The sequence below is a fragment of the Nelusetta ayraudi genome, unplaced genomic scaffold (assembly GCF_046127955.1).
Source record: "Nelusetta ayraudi isolate G7.1 ecotype Tasmania unplaced genomic scaffold, CSIRO-AGI_Nayr_v1 ptg000135l, whole genome shotgun sequence".
NCBI classification, from domain to species: Eukaryota; Metazoa; Chordata; class Actinopteri; order Tetraodontiformes; family Monacanthidae; genus Nelusetta; species Nelusetta ayraudi.
This window is the reverse complement of record NW_027466185.1, coordinates 11680407-11700704: the sequence shown is the minus strand read 5'-3', so window position 1 is coordinate 11700704 and position 20298 is coordinate 11680407. Positions and strand designations below refer to the sequence as shown.

The 20298-nt window shown below is 44.9% G+C and overlaps 2 protein-coding genes across 7 annotated transcripts in view; both read left to right on the top strand.

The window, feature by feature from the left end:
• Window positions 1-2015: 2015 nt before the first annotated feature.
• eif3eb (eukaryotic translation initiation factor 3, subunit E, b) lies at window positions 2016-10089 on the top strand. Its single transcript, XM_076011991.1, has 13 exons — window positions 2016-2173; window positions 2648-2765; window positions 4039-4156; window positions 4258-4300; window positions 4866-4970; window positions 5097-5222; window positions 5384-5508; window positions 6240-6366; window positions 6473-6574; window positions 8157-8266; window positions 8564-8666; window positions 8847-8981; window positions 9525-10089. Exons 1-13 carry the CDS (start codon window positions 2084-2086, stop codon window positions 9561-9563), a joined length of 1341 nt encoding a protein of 446 aa, XP_075868106.1. The 5' UTR covers window positions 2016-2083; the 3' UTR covers window positions 9564-10089.
• Window positions 10090-11083: 994 nt separating this feature from the next.
• The window catches only part of pleca (plectin a), a 78685-nt gene continuing 69470 nt past the window's right edge, over window positions 11084-20298 (top strand). For 5 of the 6 annotated variants that reach the window (XM_076011941.1, XM_076011939.1, XM_076011940.1 and 2 more), the window contains exons 1-4: window positions 11084-11255; window positions 11846-11883; window positions 13765-13935; window positions 18446-18659. In XM_076011941.1, the coding sequence (XP_075868056.1) occupies window positions 11099-11255; window positions 11846-11883; window positions 13765-13935; window positions 18446-18659 (580 nt within the window). In that variant the 5' untranslated portion in view covers window positions 11084-11098. Of the gene's footprint in view, window positions 11256-11845; window positions 11884-13764; window positions 13936-16116; window positions 16260-18445; window positions 18660-20298 lie in introns of those variants that run through there. The other variant, XM_076011942.1, reaches the window with a different exon arrangement.

The following is a 20298-nucleotide window of genomic DNA, read 5'->3' as shown; positions in this document are numbered from 1 at the left end:
CTGTCCCACCCGACGAGCCCACAAGCCATAGCCGGTTTTGCTTGCCACCAATTTGGATAAACACAGTTCAGCCGACGGTGTGAAAGCTGTGGAAAGCTGAACAGGGGGTGGACCTTCGGGGGAGAGGATGGACGTCCCCAGGACATTTTGGCTGGCTGTTGTCCCCGCTGTCTTGTTTGTGCTACTTTCATTTCAAAGGATGGAAATTCATTTGCTTTGACACTTGCGATCGTCATTGGCTCCCGAGAGCAGCACGGCAGCCGCACACGGCCTGGCGGAAAGCAAATCTCCCAGGGAAGCAGTGAATTAGATTTATCATCTCAGGGAGGATATTACAAGCAGTGTCACAGAAATATATGTGTATACATATATATATATATATATATATGCATATATTTTATAGAATGATACTCTGAGTGTAATTAATCAGATTCGTCTGCCTCCTGCTCTTATGTCTTTATTAAATCCTTGGCTCCCTCTCTGAAGTGCTGTAGACCCAGCTGGCGCATGTTCTCATGAGAAGTAAAATAAATAAAAAAAATAAAAAAATAAAAAAATGAAAAAATGAAAAATGGAAGGTAGCCAGTTTGCAGAGATGGATCTGTGCTGCCCTCAAGGATGGACAGAGAGGAGCTGAGGATGCGTGCCAGGAGAATGACATTACATTTCTCTTGTGTGCTTTTGTGTGTTAGACGTTCAAAAACCCTGCAAAGTAGGTGAGTTTCTTGTCAAAGCTGGATTTGATTTGATTTCCTTGCCATTTTAGAACAATGAAAAGGTCTTAGCCAATCCAAAGCGCTTAAGGAAACGGGCCAAAATTTTTCAGAGTGATAAGACAGCAGTTTTATGCACTTTTATGTTTGCCTTGAGGCATCAGAGTGTGACTCAGTGATAATCTTTCAAGCCTGGATTCTGTACGCGGATATGTTGCTAGGTGGAATTATGTTTATGACAACCATAAAGATTGATTATAATTTGGGGAAGGATATTACATCTCTCTGAAATGACTTTCTGTCACTTTGTGGATTTATTGTTTGAGCCACACCATTACAGTAACCTGATTTATAAACAGATATCGACTAGTTGGATTCGCCCTCTGTGTGGGCGCATGCTTGGTCAACTCTGAGCTCTGTTGCCATAAAGGCTTTAATGGCACAGAAATCTTAGCACAACCTTTCTAATACTGTTACTTTTAAATAATTTATTCACAATTCTACAAAGTATTTTTAAATTAAAAAACAAGATCTGAATAAATGCAAGATGCAGCAAGAACAGAGATGCTTGACCAATCTGCCTTTGCTGCTTTATAAAACCACCAGAAAAGACTGAGGAAACCACAGAACCCACCTCCTTAAAATCAATCTATCTCAATGACTATTGACTCTGTGACCGGGGCTGGAGTGCGCTAGAAAACTACCCTGGTAGCCTGAGGAGCCCTGTTACTCCACATTAACTGATGCGTCACATGTTATCAAAGTGCTGCAATGATTACAATCACCTCGCTGGTCCTCCAAAAGCAGCAGAGTTTGTTTCACGCTTTCAGAACCGAAACCCTTCCTTATAGCTGATCCAGAAGATGGAGAAGACTCTACTTATATAGCCATTTTCATGACAAAAAAATTATTTATTATTTGGTGATCATTTTAGATATCCATCCATCCATGCATCCATCCATCCATCCATTTTCACTACCCGCTTATTCCTGAGCTCAGGGTCACGGGGTTCTGCTGAAGCCTATCCCAACTGTCATAAGGCGAAGATATTAATCCTGTACTTTTTAATGAAAATGTAGTTGACTTGTAGTTCTCTGTTGTAATAAAGAGACGACATTTGAATTGTGTAAAAATAAAAAAAACCTCTATATTTGGATGTATGAATATATTATTATTATTATTATCATTATTATTATTATTATTATTATTATTATTATTATTATTATTATTATTATTATTATTACAAGAAAGACCATCATGGGAAAAACGCGCGGAAGAAACCGCGCCCACCGGAAACTACGTAACTGCGAGAATTCCGTCAACTACCGCACGTTTGTCCGTGAAGTACTCACAGAAGGGAGGCGTGCACCATGGCCGACTACGATCTTACCACCAAGATAGCACATTTTCTGGACAGACACTTGGTATTTCCTCTTTTAGAGTTTCTGTCCGTGAAAGAGGTACGCAGGCTTTCCTACCTTTACGAAATGTCTAGTTGTTTGTTTGGTTGTTACGCCTCGAAACGCCGCCGACGGTTGTTAGGGTTCAGGCTCGCCGGCTGGGTAAGCTCCAGTTTGGTAGCTCCAATCTAGCATCCTAGAAGCTTCTAATGCTAAATAAATAGCAGTTTCTTGTCGGAGTGAATTACGCATTTGCATATAACAAGATACGTTTATTTCCATGGACTTACACAAACAGTCATTTTAAAAACGATCAATTTGAACCCCTTTATGGTTAGCCGGCATAGCTGCGTTTGTTTAGCTACTACTGTTAGCATCATCAGCTGGCTGGTTTATAGTAGGCATCAGTGCAGTGCTGGAGGTCATCTTAATGTATTAATGTATGTGTGTCTGTGACTCGTTGGTGCTTTTCTTGTAAATCCGGGCCTGACATGAAACACTCGGTCTCCTTTTTTTCCTCATTTTAATTTGCAGATTTACAATGAAAAGGAGCTACTTCAAGGAAAGCTGGACCTCCTCAGCGACACGAACATGGTGGATTTCGCCATGGACGTTTACAAAAACCTGTACGCGGACAAAGAAATCCCACACTGTAAGAATCACTGGGCTGTTTTGGTACAGTTGTTTTTTTTTTTTTATCCAGATGTGGCACTTCACCTTGATGGTTATGAGTCAAGTAGGTGTAATGTATTTGCTAAGTGAATGCAATGACTGAATTTGTAATCAGGTGATTAGGTGATCTTTGCTTGGACTGGTCTGGGGCCTCCAGAACTTCTCGTGGCTTCAGCTGGATGCTGGAAACATTCTTAAGTCTCTGTTAACATGAAATCAACACACAATGGTTGCAGATTTGCCAATGATATTTGATTGGCCAAAGACCTTGTGACTGCCGAGGCCATTTTGATTAGTGATCTCATTGCCATGTTCAAAACACTGGTCTGAAATGTCCTGGTCTTTGTTAAGCGACTGCTTACTTGCTGGAAATAGCCATTGGTAGCTCCTCCACAGTCTTGATAGGAGAGATCGTGACTCATCACACCGGACAACATTTCTTTCAGTCGTCCGCTGTTCAATTGTGGTCACCCTGAGTGAATTATGGTCTCGGTTTTCTGTTCTTAGCGTTCAGGAAAGGCAGCCACTGTGGTCTTCGCTGCTGCAGGCCATCTGTTTTAGGGGTGGACAGAGATGAGTTCAGAGATTCTGCAGGCCCAGTTGGACTGAGTGGTTACTTGAGTTCCTTTTGCCTTTGTTTGTGACCATTCTCCTTGGTCCTTTGGCACCAGCAGGGCATTTTCACCCAGAGAGCAGCCTCTCACTGAATATTTTCTCTTTCTCAGACCGTCGTCTGTCGACCCCAGACATGGTTGTGTATAAAAATGTCAGTTAGTCAGAGGGTTGCTGAAATACTCCACAACCGCAACCGTGTTGTGTTTAAATTAATTTTGATCCTCTGTTTTTCCCCATTATGCTTGGTTTGAACTTCAATAGGTCTTGGTTACATCTGCATGACCAAATGCAGAGTTTCTGCCATGAGATGTGCCTGTTTCTATAAGCGCTGTAATGTTGAGGGTCCAATGTGACCGATTTTTACATTAGAGAACAGTAAAAACACCCTAAACATTTATCCTCTGACTTTAGGTTCACTTCTAATGGGTCACATTCAACTATTTTTTTTGAAGTTGTTCTTCTAGTCTTCTAGGTATACAGGTATACACCATGCAATTTACCCCCCCCAAAAAACATTGTTAAAAATGTTCAATTAATTGCGACTAATTTAATTTAATCTATTAAATTCTTAATCGACAATCAATTAATTGTTAACATCCCTATCCCTATATCTGAGACAAATGTTTCTGTCACTCCAGCTCTGAGGGAGAAGAGGAGCACTGTGGTGGCGCAGCTGAAGCAGCTCCAGTCAGAGACGGAGCCGATCGTGAAGATGTTTGAAGACCCGGAGACCACCCGACAGATGCAGTCCACGAGGTCGAGCAAAACATCCCATTAGTTCCAGAAACTCGCAGTGGCATTAAACCTGAAAGTCTCGTCTCACTGAACTTTCCTCTCTAATTAACATTTCCAATCAGGGACGGGCGGATGCTCTTTGACTACCTTTCAGAGAAACACAATGTGAGTATTTGAATTCTAAAGTTCTCAGGTTGAGACGTTTTACTGCATTGTAGGATTTGCAGAGGTGGGCTTCACACTGTGGTTTAGTTTCCATAACAACTAGCTGCCACTGGGAGCCAGTGGGGGGTCTTCACCAAATTTTCGCAGACCAACACCCACCAAAGTTTTCTGTAAAACACATCTTTGTTTGAAGTTGTTAGAACCACATAAAAATTCGGCGGCGTCTTTGTTCTGGATGAGCTGGTCTCACTGAACCTGCTGCTCTCAAACGTGACCTTGTTAGTCGGGAGAGCCTTTTCTTTTTATTCATGAGACGAAAGGTGCCGGCACATTTCCCTAATGAGTCATTCTCTCAGCTGCGCATCCTCGAATAAAATCATCTTTGAGTGTCAGTTGGCAGCGTTGTGTGACCTCACTTCAGGCTGATCGACAAGTGACCTACCTTGATTATAATAATGTCAATCAATTATTGAAATTGAAGCTGGTGAATGAGAACCTCTCTTTTTTTAGTTGTCAGTCTTGTTAAGAGTGTTAAAGTTTGTATTTCTCTTATCTTTATTGTCAGTTTCGTCAAGAATACCTGGACACCCTGTACCGGTACGCCAAGTTCCAGTACGAGTGTGGTAACTACTCCGGCGCAGCGGAGTACCTCTACTTCTTCCGCGTCCTGGTAAGAATAATTCCATTATAAAACAAAAACAAAAGCAAAACTTTTCCCACAGGCAACAATGGATTACATTAGATTTATTATCACCTGATTTCTTGATTGGTTTACTGAATTTCCTGCTTTTTCCAGGTTCCCTCAACAGACCGGAATGCTTTGAGCTCCCTGTGGGGGAAACTGGCCTCGGAGATTCTCATGCAGAACTGGGAAGCAGCCATGGAAGATCTCACCCGACTACGGGAGACCATCGACAACAATGTATGTATTGCGAAAGCAATATCTCAGTGTCACTCACATATGCCTACAAGACCACTTGGTGCAGTTTCAGCGGCAGTCTCGTCCGCTACCATCAGAATCGCTCAGTTTCACCATGATTGTGTTGCACCGTAGCCGACCCTCTGTGCGTTCTCTGCTCGCAGTCTGTGAGCTCCCCTCTCCAGTCACTCCAGCAGAGGACCTGGCTCATCCACTGGTCCCTGTTTGTGTTCTTCAACCACCCCAAAGGCAGAGACAACATCATCGAACTCTTCCTCTACCAGCCACAGTGAGTGTCTTCATTCTTCATACTCGGATCAGATGCAAAGTTTTAAAGTCGGGGCCGCCGGTGCTGTTTTCATTCTGAGCTGATGGTCCAAATCTCATTGGCCTGAATCTGTTTGTGGTTGCCGTCATTTTAAAGCCGCGTTCAGACTGCCAGCTAAAGTCTGATTTTTAGCCCATCCAGATTGAAACTGGACGGCTCTTTTGCAGTCTGAACATGGAATGTAGTTTCAAATCTCATTTGGACAGATGCGTCTCAGTGTGAACAGCTCCAAACACACCGAACGGTTTTGACTGTCCGTGACGTCAGTCTACGCGACGGCAGACCCAATGCGCCCCACCAGAGGGCGCCATTCCAGGTGCAGAGCTGTGACCTAATGGAGCAGACAGAAGCAGTAGAAAACAGCAGTGGCTGGACAGAGGAGGAAAGTCATTGGCTCATCAGTGTGTGGGGAGATACTGTAGCTCCATTCAAGCCGAGCTCCAGGCAATGTCCAGGCCTCCGCTCCGATGTCGTTGCTACAGCAACCTCTCAGATGGGTCAATAATGTGGCCCAGTCTGAGCAGAGCCACATCCCATTTGGACACTTGCTGAAAACAGATTTGAGAAGGAATCTGATTTGAATCAGATTCGTCTGCAGTCTGAATGCAACCTAAAAGTTCTGAGTCAGTACCTATTCCAGTTGGTTCTGATACGGATGTAACAGCTGCTGACGATGTGTGTGTGTTTCGCAGGTACCTGAACGCCATTCAGACCATGTGCCCTCACATCCTGCGCTACCTCACCACGGCAGTCATCACCAACAAAGATGTGCGAAAGCGCCGGCAAGTGCTCAAAGACCTGGTGAAAGTCATTCAGCAGGTGAGCTCATTAACCGCCTCACAAATTACTGCTAATGCAGTCGGAGGATTAAGTCGACGCCTTAATGATATCCACCCCCACCCCCCTTTCTCTCTGAACGCCCCAGGAGTCGTACACCTACAAGGACCCAATCACAGAGTTCGTGGAGTGTCTGTACGTGAACTTTGACTTCGACAGCGCCCAGAAGAAGTTGAGGGAGTGCGAGTCGGTGAGCGACGTGTCCTGCACTGTGTGTGTCTGTGTGTGCGTGCGCGCGTTTGTCATGGTGCACCGACCTAAATTGGCACATGAAAGTGAGCCGCCTCCTGGGACGCAGGGCTGATGGGAAGCTGCTCTCGGCCACGGCACTCTGATCTCCTGAGTCCCCGGCGTTTAACTTTGCAGCTATTCAGCCCCCCGGCAAATCCATGTCTGGCCTGATTTGCCGGCTCCTAATTTTTTCTTCAGTGCGATGTACAAAGCAGAACAGCTGTCAGATTTCAGGCACTTCTCGCCTTTTCTTTCCAAACCCCTGACTCGTGTTTTTGTAGTTGTGTTTGAGGGCCACTTTGCATCGTCTCCAGGCAAAACCTACCTGTAAGTTATTTCTGTGAGTTATGCAGATATTGCAGCAGCTTCAAGAAGTGGGTACAGTGACAGGAATGTACAGTATTGAGTCATTCTGCTGGGCACTTTATTATTTTGCTGGCTGGAGAATGTTTTTCTTGTGGATTGTAAATGTCACACCACTGTTTCAGTTTGCAGTTGATGCTCTATTTTAAAGGGAGCTTTAGAAATTGACTCTACTCGACCCATCATTTCGTTACAGTGTTATTTCACTCTGAGTAGCAGCAATTCTTATCTTCCATCTTTAAACCCGCGCTGTAATATATTCATAACATTTTACATCTATATGCAGTTTGGGCTTTCAAACAGTGTGGCCCACTCAAGTCACTGCAGCGCTGCTGTACGTGTTGTCTTTGGAGTTTTATTTTGGGCGACATGCGACGTTGCATCCTCGACTGCTTTTATACCACAGACTGCGAGAGGCGTCGCAGTGACGGTTGATCCCTCGTTATCCTACATGATTGAAATGCAACATATCTCTTTCCCCTTATTTTTACTTTAGGTGTTGAACTATTTTTTTTAAACGGCAGCACCTTCAGACTCATTTACATTCGTATACATATGTATGGGAGATTTGAAATGATCGGATATGATATGGCCGTGTGGGAATAGCTCTCACTATGGTTTGGCTTTTCACAATTTGAACTTCAGGGCAAATTTGGTGCTCAAGAGGCACAGACGGGGAGGAAGGAACCCCTTTCTAGTCAACTACAAACCACAAGAATTGAAGTAAAGGTTCTTTACACTATTTCTTTTATTCTCTGGAACTCTAGCATTGGAGCTTTAAAACACAACACAGCACTGATTTCCTAATCAGAAAGTCAAAGCGAAGCACTCTTATAAACACTCTAATGTGAGGGTGGATGAGGGGACGACCATCCAGACCACAGGAAGTGCTTTCCTGCATATGGCGTTGGCTTGTTGTGCAGCGCTGTTGTGGACAAAATGGTAGCTGAAGTATTTTTTTTATCACTGTTGTGAAGCTGAAATTTTGCGACTTGCTCCTGTGTTGGACAACGGTGTGTCTAAGAACGTCCTCTCCAAACAGCAGGATCATTTAGTCCTTTTCACCTTTCTTTTTTTCCCTTTGCTTTGCCGTACTCTCGATGTTTTTTTTTTCTGTGTGTGTGTGTGACAGTGAATGAGGAAGTCTGGAGTAGTGACTTTGCTTTGTCTCCATTCAGGTCCTCGTCAATGACTTCTTTTTGGTGGCTTGCCTTGAAGATTTCATTGAGAACGCCCGCCTCTTCATCTTTGAGACGTTTTGTCGGATTCATCAATGCATCAGCATCAGGTTTGCCATTCTTGAAATCCATTCATGGGTCAGGAACACTGAGCGATTTCACTTAAAAAGGAACGTTTCTCTCTTTATTTGAAAAACAAAACAAAACAAAACTCAATATATTTTTATATCCGCGGTGCTCAGGTGATGGATGTTCCGCTGTTGCTTTAATTCACAGTGTTCTTGACTTTTACTCATGTTGCTTGAGCGTTTAAAAAAAGCAACATCTTTTGAAGCTGCTCCGAGGGAGGTTTTCTCAACTGAACCCCCCCCCCCCAACCCCCTCCTGCACTCCCTCTCTCCGCTCAGCATGCTGGCAGACAAGCTCAACATGACGCCCGAGGAGGCGGAGAGGTGGATCGTCAACCTCATTCGCAACGCCAGGCTCGACGCCAAGATCGACTCCAAACTGGTGAGGCCCCGCTGATCCACCTCTCACACCTTAGTCTGATCAGCTCGAAATCCCATTGCATCAACAAAAAAAAAAATGTTTTGCTGATTATGTCGGCGTCTGCGCTTTCATTCCCTGGGATTTACCTGCCGGATCGGCCGGACTGGATAATCAATACAATGCAAAATGTGTTTTCGCCAGGGTCACGTGGTGATGGGCAACAACGCCGTGTCGCCGTACCAGCAGGTGATTGAGAAGACCAAGAGCCTGTCCTTCCGTAGCCAGATGTTGGCCATGAACATCGAGAAGAAGATGGCCCACAGCAGCAGGAACGAGGTGGGTGTCGACGTGGAAACAGCTGAGCTGTGGCCGCCGCTTCCGTGTCCGTTCACGTGTTTTTGACTGCGACCGGGAGTTGTGAAAAAGAAAAAGTTGGTGTGATCCAACCTGTGAAGTGAGTTTTGCATAACTTGGGACCTTCTAATGGGTTAATTTTTAAATATTCGTACTCAAAGGAATACATGTTAGAACGGAAGAAGCATTAATAAAACATTCTCCATCTGCCCAAAATCCACTGTGACCTTGTTATGAAATGTTTGATTTTCATTTATTTATTTTTTTATTTAGCATTTCATGTCTGGCAATAATACTTCAGGCTCAGTACTGTGGGTTTGTTTTGTGTCTGGTGCGCTTTTGGCTTTAGTGAACAATAAAAAAAGATATTTTCTCCACTGTTAGAATGAAAGAAAGTTTCAATTGTCAGTCGTTTCGCACACAACAAAATTCTGCCAGCATCTTTGATCAGGGCATCTAATTCTAGAAAACAAAGCAAGCATTTAGTTTCTGATTGTACAATAATTCTAATCTTTTCTTTTTCAGACTCCAAACTGGGCTGCTCAGGATTCGGGATTCTACTAAACCAGTATGTAGGTGTGAAGGATGCAACGTGACTTTGGGGACGTCATTGTGACTTTCAGACCTTTAAAAAAACAGAAGCAAGAGTGTGAAGTTACCAGTCCCCTGTTACTCCACTAGTTGTTTATTTTATTTAATTCCTATTGTCAATTATATGAAGAATTATTGTTGTTTCGAAATGTTGTGTATGATTTTTGGCCTTATGAAATATTTAACATTTTAGTCATTTGTAAAGCTGCCTGAGTCCTTTTATTATTTCTATCATTAACTAAGCTATATTGAGAGATGTGCGTAATTGTTGGGCTTATAAAATATTAAACATTTTTTAGCCCTCTGTAAAACTGTCCCGAGTGTTTTTCTAAGGATTCTTCCACTAGGTGGTGCTGTTAAGCTATTTTTATCTTCTCTGTGTAGTCACAGTGCCTACTGTGGCTACATATTCCAGGTGGAGCGTCTGCATTTACTTTTGCTTTAAAAAAAAAAAAAGAAGTAATAATTAACAGAAAATAAACGAAACTCTACTTATGAACATTGTTGCTGTTGTTGAGTTTAACCACACCCACCTGATTCTATCAGTTTATGTAGCCAGCTTTACCATCACATTTCAGCAGCACATCCTGAGCAAATATTTACTTGCCTGTCTGCTGTACACACTACTGCACAAGATGCGGAGCATCCATCAGTATTACAGGCCCCATATTACTGTGATGTTTACTTGAATGTTTTATTCATTAATTTTTCAGTGTTTCAGAATAGGAGGAATCAGGATTAAACATTATGTCTTTGCAGGATAATGTAAACAGAGGGCTAATTTCCCCCTTTTGGGGGTGATAATCAAGCAAGATCTATAAACGGTGCTGAAAGATTTAATAAAGAGAAAAAACCTTTAAACCTGTCGGCTCTCTCCTGTGATCTACGCTAACTCCTTTCTTTACAATCGTCACCCTGCGTGTCAAAAGGGAATGTGGCCCTGACTGCATAATGTGGTGGCTTGTGGTAATTAGCCGCTGCGTCTATTCTCCTGTAGAGACCACAGCCTCTGCGTCGGTGTTTGTGCATGAAGCAAGCAGCCGCCCCAGGTGCATTTTCTGAGGCGCCCTTTGACATTTACGGCCGGTGCTGGTACCTTGGGAGGATTCCTCCTCTCTGTCAGTATGGGAGTGGTGCTTTAAGCGACTGTGACACCCAAACCACTCCTCTGAGCTGCTTTGCTTATGTACACGCACACACACACACACACACACTTGCAGACACACAGCATTTTCCAGGACTCAATAAAGTGCAACAGACTCGCACGTTCACACACGCGCACACACACAGCGGCCAACACACTTTTCCACCCGGGGCAGGGCTGACATTGGCTGAGGTCTGAGCAGGGCTCCTCGTGGAACAGCTGCTATCCATCTGTTGCTGCTGCTGCTGCTGCTCTGTGAGGACACGACACGGCCCTCTGCTGCACACACTCCGCTGCAGCAACCCTCTGGAAGCCACATACTGGAGTCTCGACTGGTGCAACTTGAAAAAAAGGAAAAGGGAGCATGGACGTCCTGAGAACCTGGGCTGTGAGCGACCCGGCTGTGGTCCAACTCCTGTGGATCCTGGCCCTGGTGCTGGCCACCCTCCTACTCTGGCTCTTCTTCGTCTGTTTCGGGTGGAGACGCAGCTCCTCTCCGTCCCTGGAGAGGTACCTGGCAGGTAGGTGGGCCCGGAGCTGTGCCTAGTGTAGGCGTTTTGGAGGCCTCTGATAGGCTCTCCGCTAACTTTGGAGCTCCAAATCATGAGATGATTCTCAGCAGATATTTTGTCCCAGCATGCACCCTGCAACTTTGAAAAGAAAGAAAGAAAGAAAACCCACTATGGTTTCTTTCCAGCATTTTCTCTCTCTCTGGACTAGTGTTGGCTTTGACTCTGTTTTGTGGTTGGAGCTGCTCAGACTTTTGTCTAAATGTGCTTTCCTGTGCAAGACACAGGGGCTCTTTTATTTGTATCAGAGCAGTAAAATTCGAGCAGCCTCCTCAGCAGTACTTACTTCTCCAGGAATGCGAGACTCCACTTTGGAGCTGAGCTGCATTTGGAGAATGTGGGCTTAATGATACGTTCTAAATTTGACGAAAGGTGACAGCACAGCTGCACACTGCAGGGATCTGCAGACTCACATTGAACTGCATCTTAACATCTGAGTGCTTGCATTAAACGGTGGCAGGGAGTTGTTTTTATCTGCTTTTCTGCACAACTGCATTTCCTCCCTGATTTTGTCAACTTTTGTCCTGTTTCCTCTTTAATAGTGATGACAAACGACTCCAAGTCCAAAGTCTCAGCTAAGGTGAGAGAATCATCATCTTCAAGTCATTTTTCCCCTCTCCGTTTTTTCTCCCAATTACGGACATTTCCCTGACATTTGTGGTTTCAAACGAAACACGCTGCTTGCAATACTAACTTTAAACAGCAGGGGTCCTCGTTCACTTACTATTGGATTATCGTCAGACGCGCAGTCCCCAGTGAGGAGAGGTGCCAAACCACAGTCAACTTGTTATATTGTCAGCTTCTAAGCCCCATACCTGAAGTTTATGCAACATGCTTGGATTGAAAATCAAGTTCTTGTAGTAATTTGTTCAATCTATGTAGCATATTTTTGTTGTTGCAAAATTCACGTCACCTGATTTTGGCCTGACGCCTGAAACCCAGCGTTGTAAACAGAGGGCTAAACATGCTGTTTCTGAATCAGCTTAAAATGTTCTTGTTTTAGATGATCACTTTAAGCAAGGCTGCTCCAAAATAGAGTTTGAAGATTTGAAGAGTTAAAACTGCTATAAAATGAAAACTTCTTCCCAAAGGAGCCCCATCCACAAGTAAGAGTCTTTATTGAGGCAGTTATGCTGTATTTTAATGGAACTTTTTCTTTTTAATTTTAAAATGTTAAATGTTGCAGCATTGACTCTTATCCTCCACAAAACAAGTTATTATGAAAAAAAATTATACATGCAACACACCCTTTCCCCCCTCGAGCCTCCATGCTCAATAATCCGGTGTGCAGGAAAAAAAGCTTTGCCAATATCATTTACCAATGATCTGTCGTATTTACTGTCCCAATAGCCCTCGGCAGCTGCAGCTTTATCATGTGCCAACTCTACTATTAGCTTTGCTCTACAAGTGGTTCGTGAGCTGGGTTGTGAGTGAAGACTCTCCGAGTGTTCTGACACGTTGTTAACGAGTGCTGTGTGTCCACTGTGTGCGATAACTCTGAGAGGCTCCACAATTGAAGCTCTTTGTTGCCACAGCAGTGACGTGCCAGCAAAAGTCCATTTTAATGCTGCAGCTTTCCCCCCGCGTAAACTCCAACAAACTCATGGACGACACAAGAAAGACATGAATGTGTGATCTCAAATACAGGAAGTGACTGCAGGAGGCGGGTTGATGAATATTTAGACTGTGATCTGGTGCTGGTTCAGGGGTCACGGCAGAGAAAATGTTGGACTCTGTGTGAATCATTTCATTGTGGCCATGTGTGATTTTTGGCAGATGAGTGAAGGAGAGCCCTCTTCCAGCTCTGACAATGCAGACGGCTGTCACACTACTGTGTCTGTCTTAATTCGTGGCAAAGACACAACATCACAATCATGCCCTTCTAAGTGTTCCAGCAGATTATATGAGAGTGACACAAGGCCACCGTTTATCCCAAACGATAAAAAACGGATAGCACTTCTAAGTGACACAATGATGGTGCTGTCTCAAAATTCACATTTGACGTCTGAAAATATTGCAGACTCCCTCTTCTGAAACCCGAGACCTCCAAAAATGTCACTCTCTCTCTCTGCTCAATTACTGTAAAACTCTCCAAACAAAGCCCCGCTTGTTTACCTGACAGCACTGATCACATCAACGCAGACCCGATGAGGAAGCTTTTGTCAGGCTTAGCGGGCATGTGCCAACTGTAGGAGCTGCTGTTTTCCACCGGGGAGGGCAAACTTTCCGCATAGTGAACTTCTTCTGGCTGTAATCGCTAGTTACGTTGTGTTATGTTACGACAATGTTTCCCCAAAGCTTATTTTTGGATAGAGAAACTCTGAATCACCGTGTAGTGGCTGACACTTCCTGCTGAAAAACCCCAAGAAAAACAGCAACTCAAGCTGGACTTACAAAACATCACAGCTCTGCTACGTTTATCAGGGTTGCCATGTCAAACTGTGGGTATCGTTTGTTTCAGAAGAAGAAAAAGCCCAAGCAGAAGCCGTCCGCTTCCGCCTGTTCAGAGGAAGCCGAGGCGAAGGAGACTGAGGCATCTGGACTGGAGTCACTGCGTCCGGCGGGGAGGAAGCGGAGGAGACACAATCACAAGTTCGGGATGGAAACAGTGGCTGGAGTCGGATCAGAGAAGGTGACGGCTGTTTCTCCACCGTGTGTCATTCAGGACACTGTTTCCTGGCTGAGGCCACTTTCTCCATCGTGTTTCACTAAAAATGTTACACTAAAGACACCTAATCACCTGTTAGACAAACATGTCATCAGGCAGCAACTCAACGCATCTAGGCTTGTAGGTGTAGTGAAGACGACTTGCTGATTGTTGGTCTAAATCACAAAAAAGTTAAATAGGCACTAATGTCCATTTCGTTTAAATTGGACAAAATTCAAGTAAAAATGACCATGAAGTCATGGGGTGGCTTTAGTTCAGTAGCAAAGTGTAGTTGGCTCACCAGCGGGGGAGGGGGGGTGGACATTGGGCCATTAGTTGCACTCATGCTCCAATCATAGCTGCTCACCTCCGGTACCACCCACACATCCACATATGGAATTGTCAGATTTCAAAAGGAATCGGAAACTGAAGGTGGTGCCAGCTGTAAATGCAATCCCTTCTTTACATGCAGTCAGTGGGCTAAACTCAGCATTTCAGCAAGTGCTGATCTCGTGGTATTTTCACATGCAACCATGTGACGTAGTCCCCAGAAAGAGAAAATGTCTAGTATGAAGAAAAATGCTTTATTTCAGGGGTCAAAGGTCAGAATGGGTCAACCGGTTGCTGACCGTAGAAAGGCAACTTCCACCGGGGTTTATAAACGAGAGAGAACCGTCCACAGCTGAGGGTCTTTGGCTGCGTTCAGACTGCAGGTGAACCTGGTTCAAATCAGATTCCTTCTCAAATCCGGCTGACTGTCCACACTGTTTTTAACAAGTGTCAAATAGGATCTGGCTCTGTTTAGACTGGGCCACATCATTGGGTCTTGCATCGCGTAGAGTGACGTCACGGACAAAAACGTCAAAATCGGTGTGTTTGGAGCTGTTCAGACTGAGACGCATCTGTCCAAATGCGATTTGAAACTACATCCCGAAGGTGGTTTCAATTGTTTTGCAAAAATCAGATTTCATGTGACAACAGCATAAGATAGAGCTCTTGCCTGACCTTTGAGTAGAATGGAAATGAAGCTGGCACTGCTGTTGGAGGTGAATAGGAGCGTGCTATTCACCTCCAACGGCACGCATCATTTCCAGCAAACTAGCTTGGACCTCCACGTGCTCTGATGCGGCTCCCCAATGTTCCCGATTATCCAGTTACTCTCTGACTGGGAGGCTAACGATGAGGCGGGCGGACTCTTTCACCATATTAGGATTATGTAACTGCTCAGCGGGACACTTTTTAATTTGAACTGTGGACAACTGGCCTCATTTGGAAGAGTAATCACAAAAAAAAAACACTCGCAGGCTGAAGGGAAACAAATTTATGCGTCTAACAGGTTCACATTGAAAGCACAAAGGTGTTCAGTGCTTTTTATTTTATTTTTTTTCATAAAAGGTGCCAATTAAATGTTGCACGTTTTGCATCTTGGAACATTTGGAGGAGGAAAATTGAAGTTTTTTTTAGATTTGTATGTAGTTTTAAATTGGTGAAATCAATTTCAGTGAAAGTAGTTCAGTTGTCATCAAAGTGGTTGTCACTCAGTTGTTCTGATGCTCCAAGTTTAGACTGCATCACATGGAGGAAAATGATTGCATCCATGATGACTCTTAATTTTGAGTCAGCAGGAATATCAAAGGGATATATTCCCATAGTCAATAATTAGCCTTGAATTGTGTGCTTCTCTTTCTTGACGTGGACATCAAAGGGTGAAAATGAAACGTTCAGAGCAACAGTCTCTGTTGCAGAAGCTCATCAGCTTGACGTGTGAGAGTTGCTGAGCTCCTCAGGGTGTGTTTTGGCATCCAGTAAGATGGTCATCACACAGCTGAGCTAAAGAAAACAAACAAAAAACACTACAAGGTCGTGATGCATTTCTGAGCAAAAATATTTATTTTAACCATCTAGTCGGTCACACCTTCACACACCTTGCCTGCCGCAGTGGATCTGACCGTAGCTCATTACCCCCACCCCACACACGCGCATCCCTCCTGCATACCCGCACTGCGCGCGTGCCTCCGCCAGCCTCTACCGCACTCCGGCTTCCAAGTGTGATGCGGGCGCGAATTTCTGTCCCCGTGTCGCCCGTATCACTGCGGCTGTGAGCGGCGCTCGGGGCTTGGAGGACGCCGGACGACGAAGGCGCGACGCCCGGTGGTTGCAGCTGACTATGTTGGAGGTGGTGGTGGCGTCTGTCGAGCTGCTGCGCGTGTGAGCTGCGGATCAGCAGCAGCAGCGGTCGGCACTGTAGGCAGTGGGCTATTTACCCTCTCTGGAGTGGACACGCAGCGGTCAAAGTGGATATTCTTGGCGTGAGTACAGGCTGCATCCAGAATGTTGCTCTTGCTACGTGTGTGTTTGTTTTTGCATTTCTTTTCCGCATCGCGCATGCTAACAGTGTCATCGTGATTTTTTTTTTTCTTTTTTCGGCAGGGGCTGTATTTGAAAACGCGTGTTATAGAGAGAAATACGTCAGTGGACGTTGCGGTGGTGGTTGTTTAGCGTCTTGGTGGTGGTTTGTCATCAGCCCTGAAAGCTGCAGGTGGGTCTGGCCGGGTGTCACTGCGGCGCTGCTGCTGCTGCTGCTGCTGCTTGACCAGGTGTGTCTGAGTGGGTTCCAAAGTAAAGAGACTCCTAATGTGAGTTCTCAAGTGCTGGATGGAGGGTCGACACCGTACACACCTTCCAACGCTCTGCTAATGCTCAACTCTAGTGTTGAGGAAGGCCACCAGTGGTGCAAAGTCTGGAGAGAGTAGCTTTGATTAGCTTCCAGCGTCATACACACCCACCTCTTGCAACTTCCTTCCTTTGCCACTGCTCCAGAGTGTGAGGAGCCTGAGGAGCGTGCTCACCACTGCTCCTCAGGGTTGCCCGGCAACTCTGGATCAGCTCGCTTGGCTGAAGACGGTACTAGTGGGCGGACACCACACACCAGCAGCAGGCAGTGTTTTCAAAGCTGGAGGGCAGACTGGTGATGCCAGTGGAGGTCGTGGGTGCAGGAAGGGGTGCATAATCCTCCCAGCAGCACCGATTTTGTTGACAGGACGGCAAACAATTAGCTCAGCCACGTCACTAAGGGGCCTAGAGTAGTTGGCGAGTTGCTACGGTTCTGGTCAAAGGTGTGGCCTCAGAGTGAAGGTTCAGGGTGTCTGTGGAGTTTGCATGTCCGAACCCTCAGTCTTCCTGCGGTTTCCTTCCCTGCGGAGCCCTCAGAAGCTGCACTAGGTCAATATCGAGTGACCTTCGGTCAAAAGTAAGCCGACAACCAGCATCTGATTCAAATGCAGAGGATTTTTTTTATTTTTTTATTTTCTGCTGTACATTATGTGTTTGATCTTATTCAGAAATATCGAAACTTTGCTTCCTGATGGGGGCTTCGCTTGGGATTCTTATGCAACAACCGTCGGTGGTACCTCAGGGCGTTCTCGAGATCGCTCTCTGCAAGATAAGAGATATTTTTAGACGCTTTACATTATTAATGTGGCTGTATTAGTGCACATGTGTCTGATATGTTGAAGAGTGCATCTTATATTAGATTGAAATGTGTATTTGTTATTTGTTTTTATTTATTTATTTATTTACCATAGACATGATTCAAACATGAACATAATGTTTGCTTTAGTAAATTAAAACCTAAACACGGGTACAGAATGTGGTTGCTCTATTTTCTAGAGCAAACCAATTTGTTTATCATATACCAAAGGATGGGCCTTACAACTAGGAGTTCTGCTGAGTCGCTTTTCTAGTTGACAAATGTGCATCAAAGTGGCTAAAAATAGCTTCCTGAAAGAAAAACTGTGGAGTTGCGGCACTGCAGCCCTGACTACAAACAGCGAGTGGCCAGAAATAGCAGGTAGCTGAATCCCGACCTGAGTGTGAACCTCTTCTGAAGCACTGCGGCGGAGCCACCTGGGAGTTTTGGCTCCGTCCAATCAGAGAGGCTGCGTCGGTGCAGCTCACGCCCCTGATAGCTCGGCAGTGACTCAGCTAAAGAGGAAACTCAGAGCAGAGGGAAAGCAGTCACTAAAGAATCAGAAACAAGATGTTTCATTACCTTTTAAACAGATCTTGACAGACTCAAGATGTTCCAAATAAGCAAAGCTTAAATCTTCAGCAGCATAATTTCTAACCTTACATGTTGATGTCATGATTCTCTTTACGATTGTATTTTAAAACTTTTTTAGGTTTTGCTTTCATTTTTTCATATTGTTGTCTTATGATGATGAAATAGCACAATATTGATTCAGTGAAAAGTTTTTCTCAAATTTTTCTCTTCAATAGCTTCACGTCACGTGATCCACGGACTCCAACTTAATGCTGAGTTGTGTAAATTAAGGCACACCTCATTGTTTAGGAGTTAGTGCCGAAGTGTTAAATTCTTGTTGAGATTTTATAAAGGGAAAAATTGTCTGTTCACCACAAACTTTATTGAAAATTAGAGACTTAATAGAGCTAATGCATGACTGCCAACCTGGTTCTCCTCCCTGTGTCCACCCAGACCATGGAGGAGCCCAAGGCCAGATCCAGGAGGAGGCCTCTGGTCAGGGCTGCGTCTGAGGAGAGTTCCAGTGACCTGAGTTCAGTCACCATCTCCCCCTCCCCCGGGGACACGCTCCCGTGGAACCTGCCCAAACACCACCGCATGAAGCGCTCCAAGTCGGCCTCGGGAGACGTGCTGGACCCGGCGGAGAGGGCCGTCATCAGGATTGCAGGTACGGAGTCCGTACCGGTCAGGAAGAAGTGGTCAGAGGTGTCTGGGGAGTGAGTGGGGAAGGGCTGCTTGTCTCTGTTTTTTTAAGACAGAAGGTGGTGTTTCCAGCTGTGTCGGCTTCTGTTTGTTGTAGTTGTTGGACTTCTGGTTTCTGCCCCTTCCTGAGCACCAGCTCTGCTGCTGGTTTCTGCCCCTCCCTGAGCACCAGCTCTGCTGCTGGTTTTGCATAGATCAATTCCCAACACACCTGTGTTTTGCTTTATTTCATCTCTTATTTGCTAAGTGTATTATGATGTATTGCTGCCGCCGCCGCCGCCGCCGCTGCTGCTGTTGTAAACTCTTGTGTTGTTCGGCTTCCCTTCGTGTCACCAGTCGGCCCTTGTTACATTTCCCCTCAATTCTACAGTGTTCTGCATCCAGCCCGGCCTCGGGCACAAGTTTACTTTAAAGTGGTGGGACTGTTTGACAACCATGTGTATCATGACTCTGAAACCCGTTAAACCTGTATTTAGTTGCTTTCTGTTAGAAGGACCCCATCCGGGCTGCTGCCAACTTCTGAAGTGTTGAATTTAATTAAAAAAATTAAAAGTATGTAAATACTCTTGAGGTGGCAAAAGTTCATCCAGCCAGCTCTCAAGTGTCACCTGCTTTTTGATAATTATCTTTTCAATGTCAAAAATAAGCAGCAGCATGAATCACTTCCATGCAGCTAACTAGCTTACTAACATCCAGCTAACGCCTCTTTCCAGGTAGTCACCTATTCATTTTTTTTAGAATTAGCCTTGAGACAAAAACATTTCTATTTCTGACTTTGACTTCCTGAGTTGCTGATCTACTTCAGCACCAGTCTGCAGGAGACTCCGGGAGTCCTGTGGAGGCTTCCTCGGCTCCTCTGTCTCTCTCAGCTCTGTCAGCGCTGGGATAATGAAACCTGCTGCCTCAGCACTCTGGGCTGGGTTGCTGTGAGGGTTGCACTGGCCACAAAATAGCAACACAAATCCCCCCCTTCCACTCTCCCCCACGCCTTTCATTTTTTCTTTCCCATGCCGACTCATCCCTCATATTGATTCAGAGGGTTGGAGCACTGCAGCAGTGCTCCAACCCTGGATGCTGCCGTTGGTCTCTGTGCACACAACTGCAGCAGGACAATTTGAGAGGATGATGACAGCAATTAGGGAAAGCTCATTTCTAACAGCCCCCTTTTGCTACCATATTTAAAGGCCTCAGTTGGATCCTTAGAGCATTAATGGGTCGGCGATCATGACTCAGGATTGTCTGGCTGGATGCTAACCCTGCTTGTAAGTCTTTGCTGACACTAAATGAGATGTCAGCGGGGCTGTAATAAGGTTTTTTTTTGCGTCGATGACATGGCTGGTTTATCGACAAGGTCACTATAACAGTTTTTATCGTTGCTTTCACATAGTCAAAGTGTTAAATTAACAATTGTTGAAAGACAGTGAGTTGCTCCCTTGTGCAGTGATGTTGATCAGAGTTTAAAAAAGTTGGTTGGTCTTATTTTGTTTTGTCATCAGTAAGAAGATGGTATTTTAAAATGTCTGGTTTTTGGTCCTTGAATCTTCACTCATATTTTGTTTGTGTTAAGATAGAACGTGATGAATGTTGCACCATGCAGTCAATTT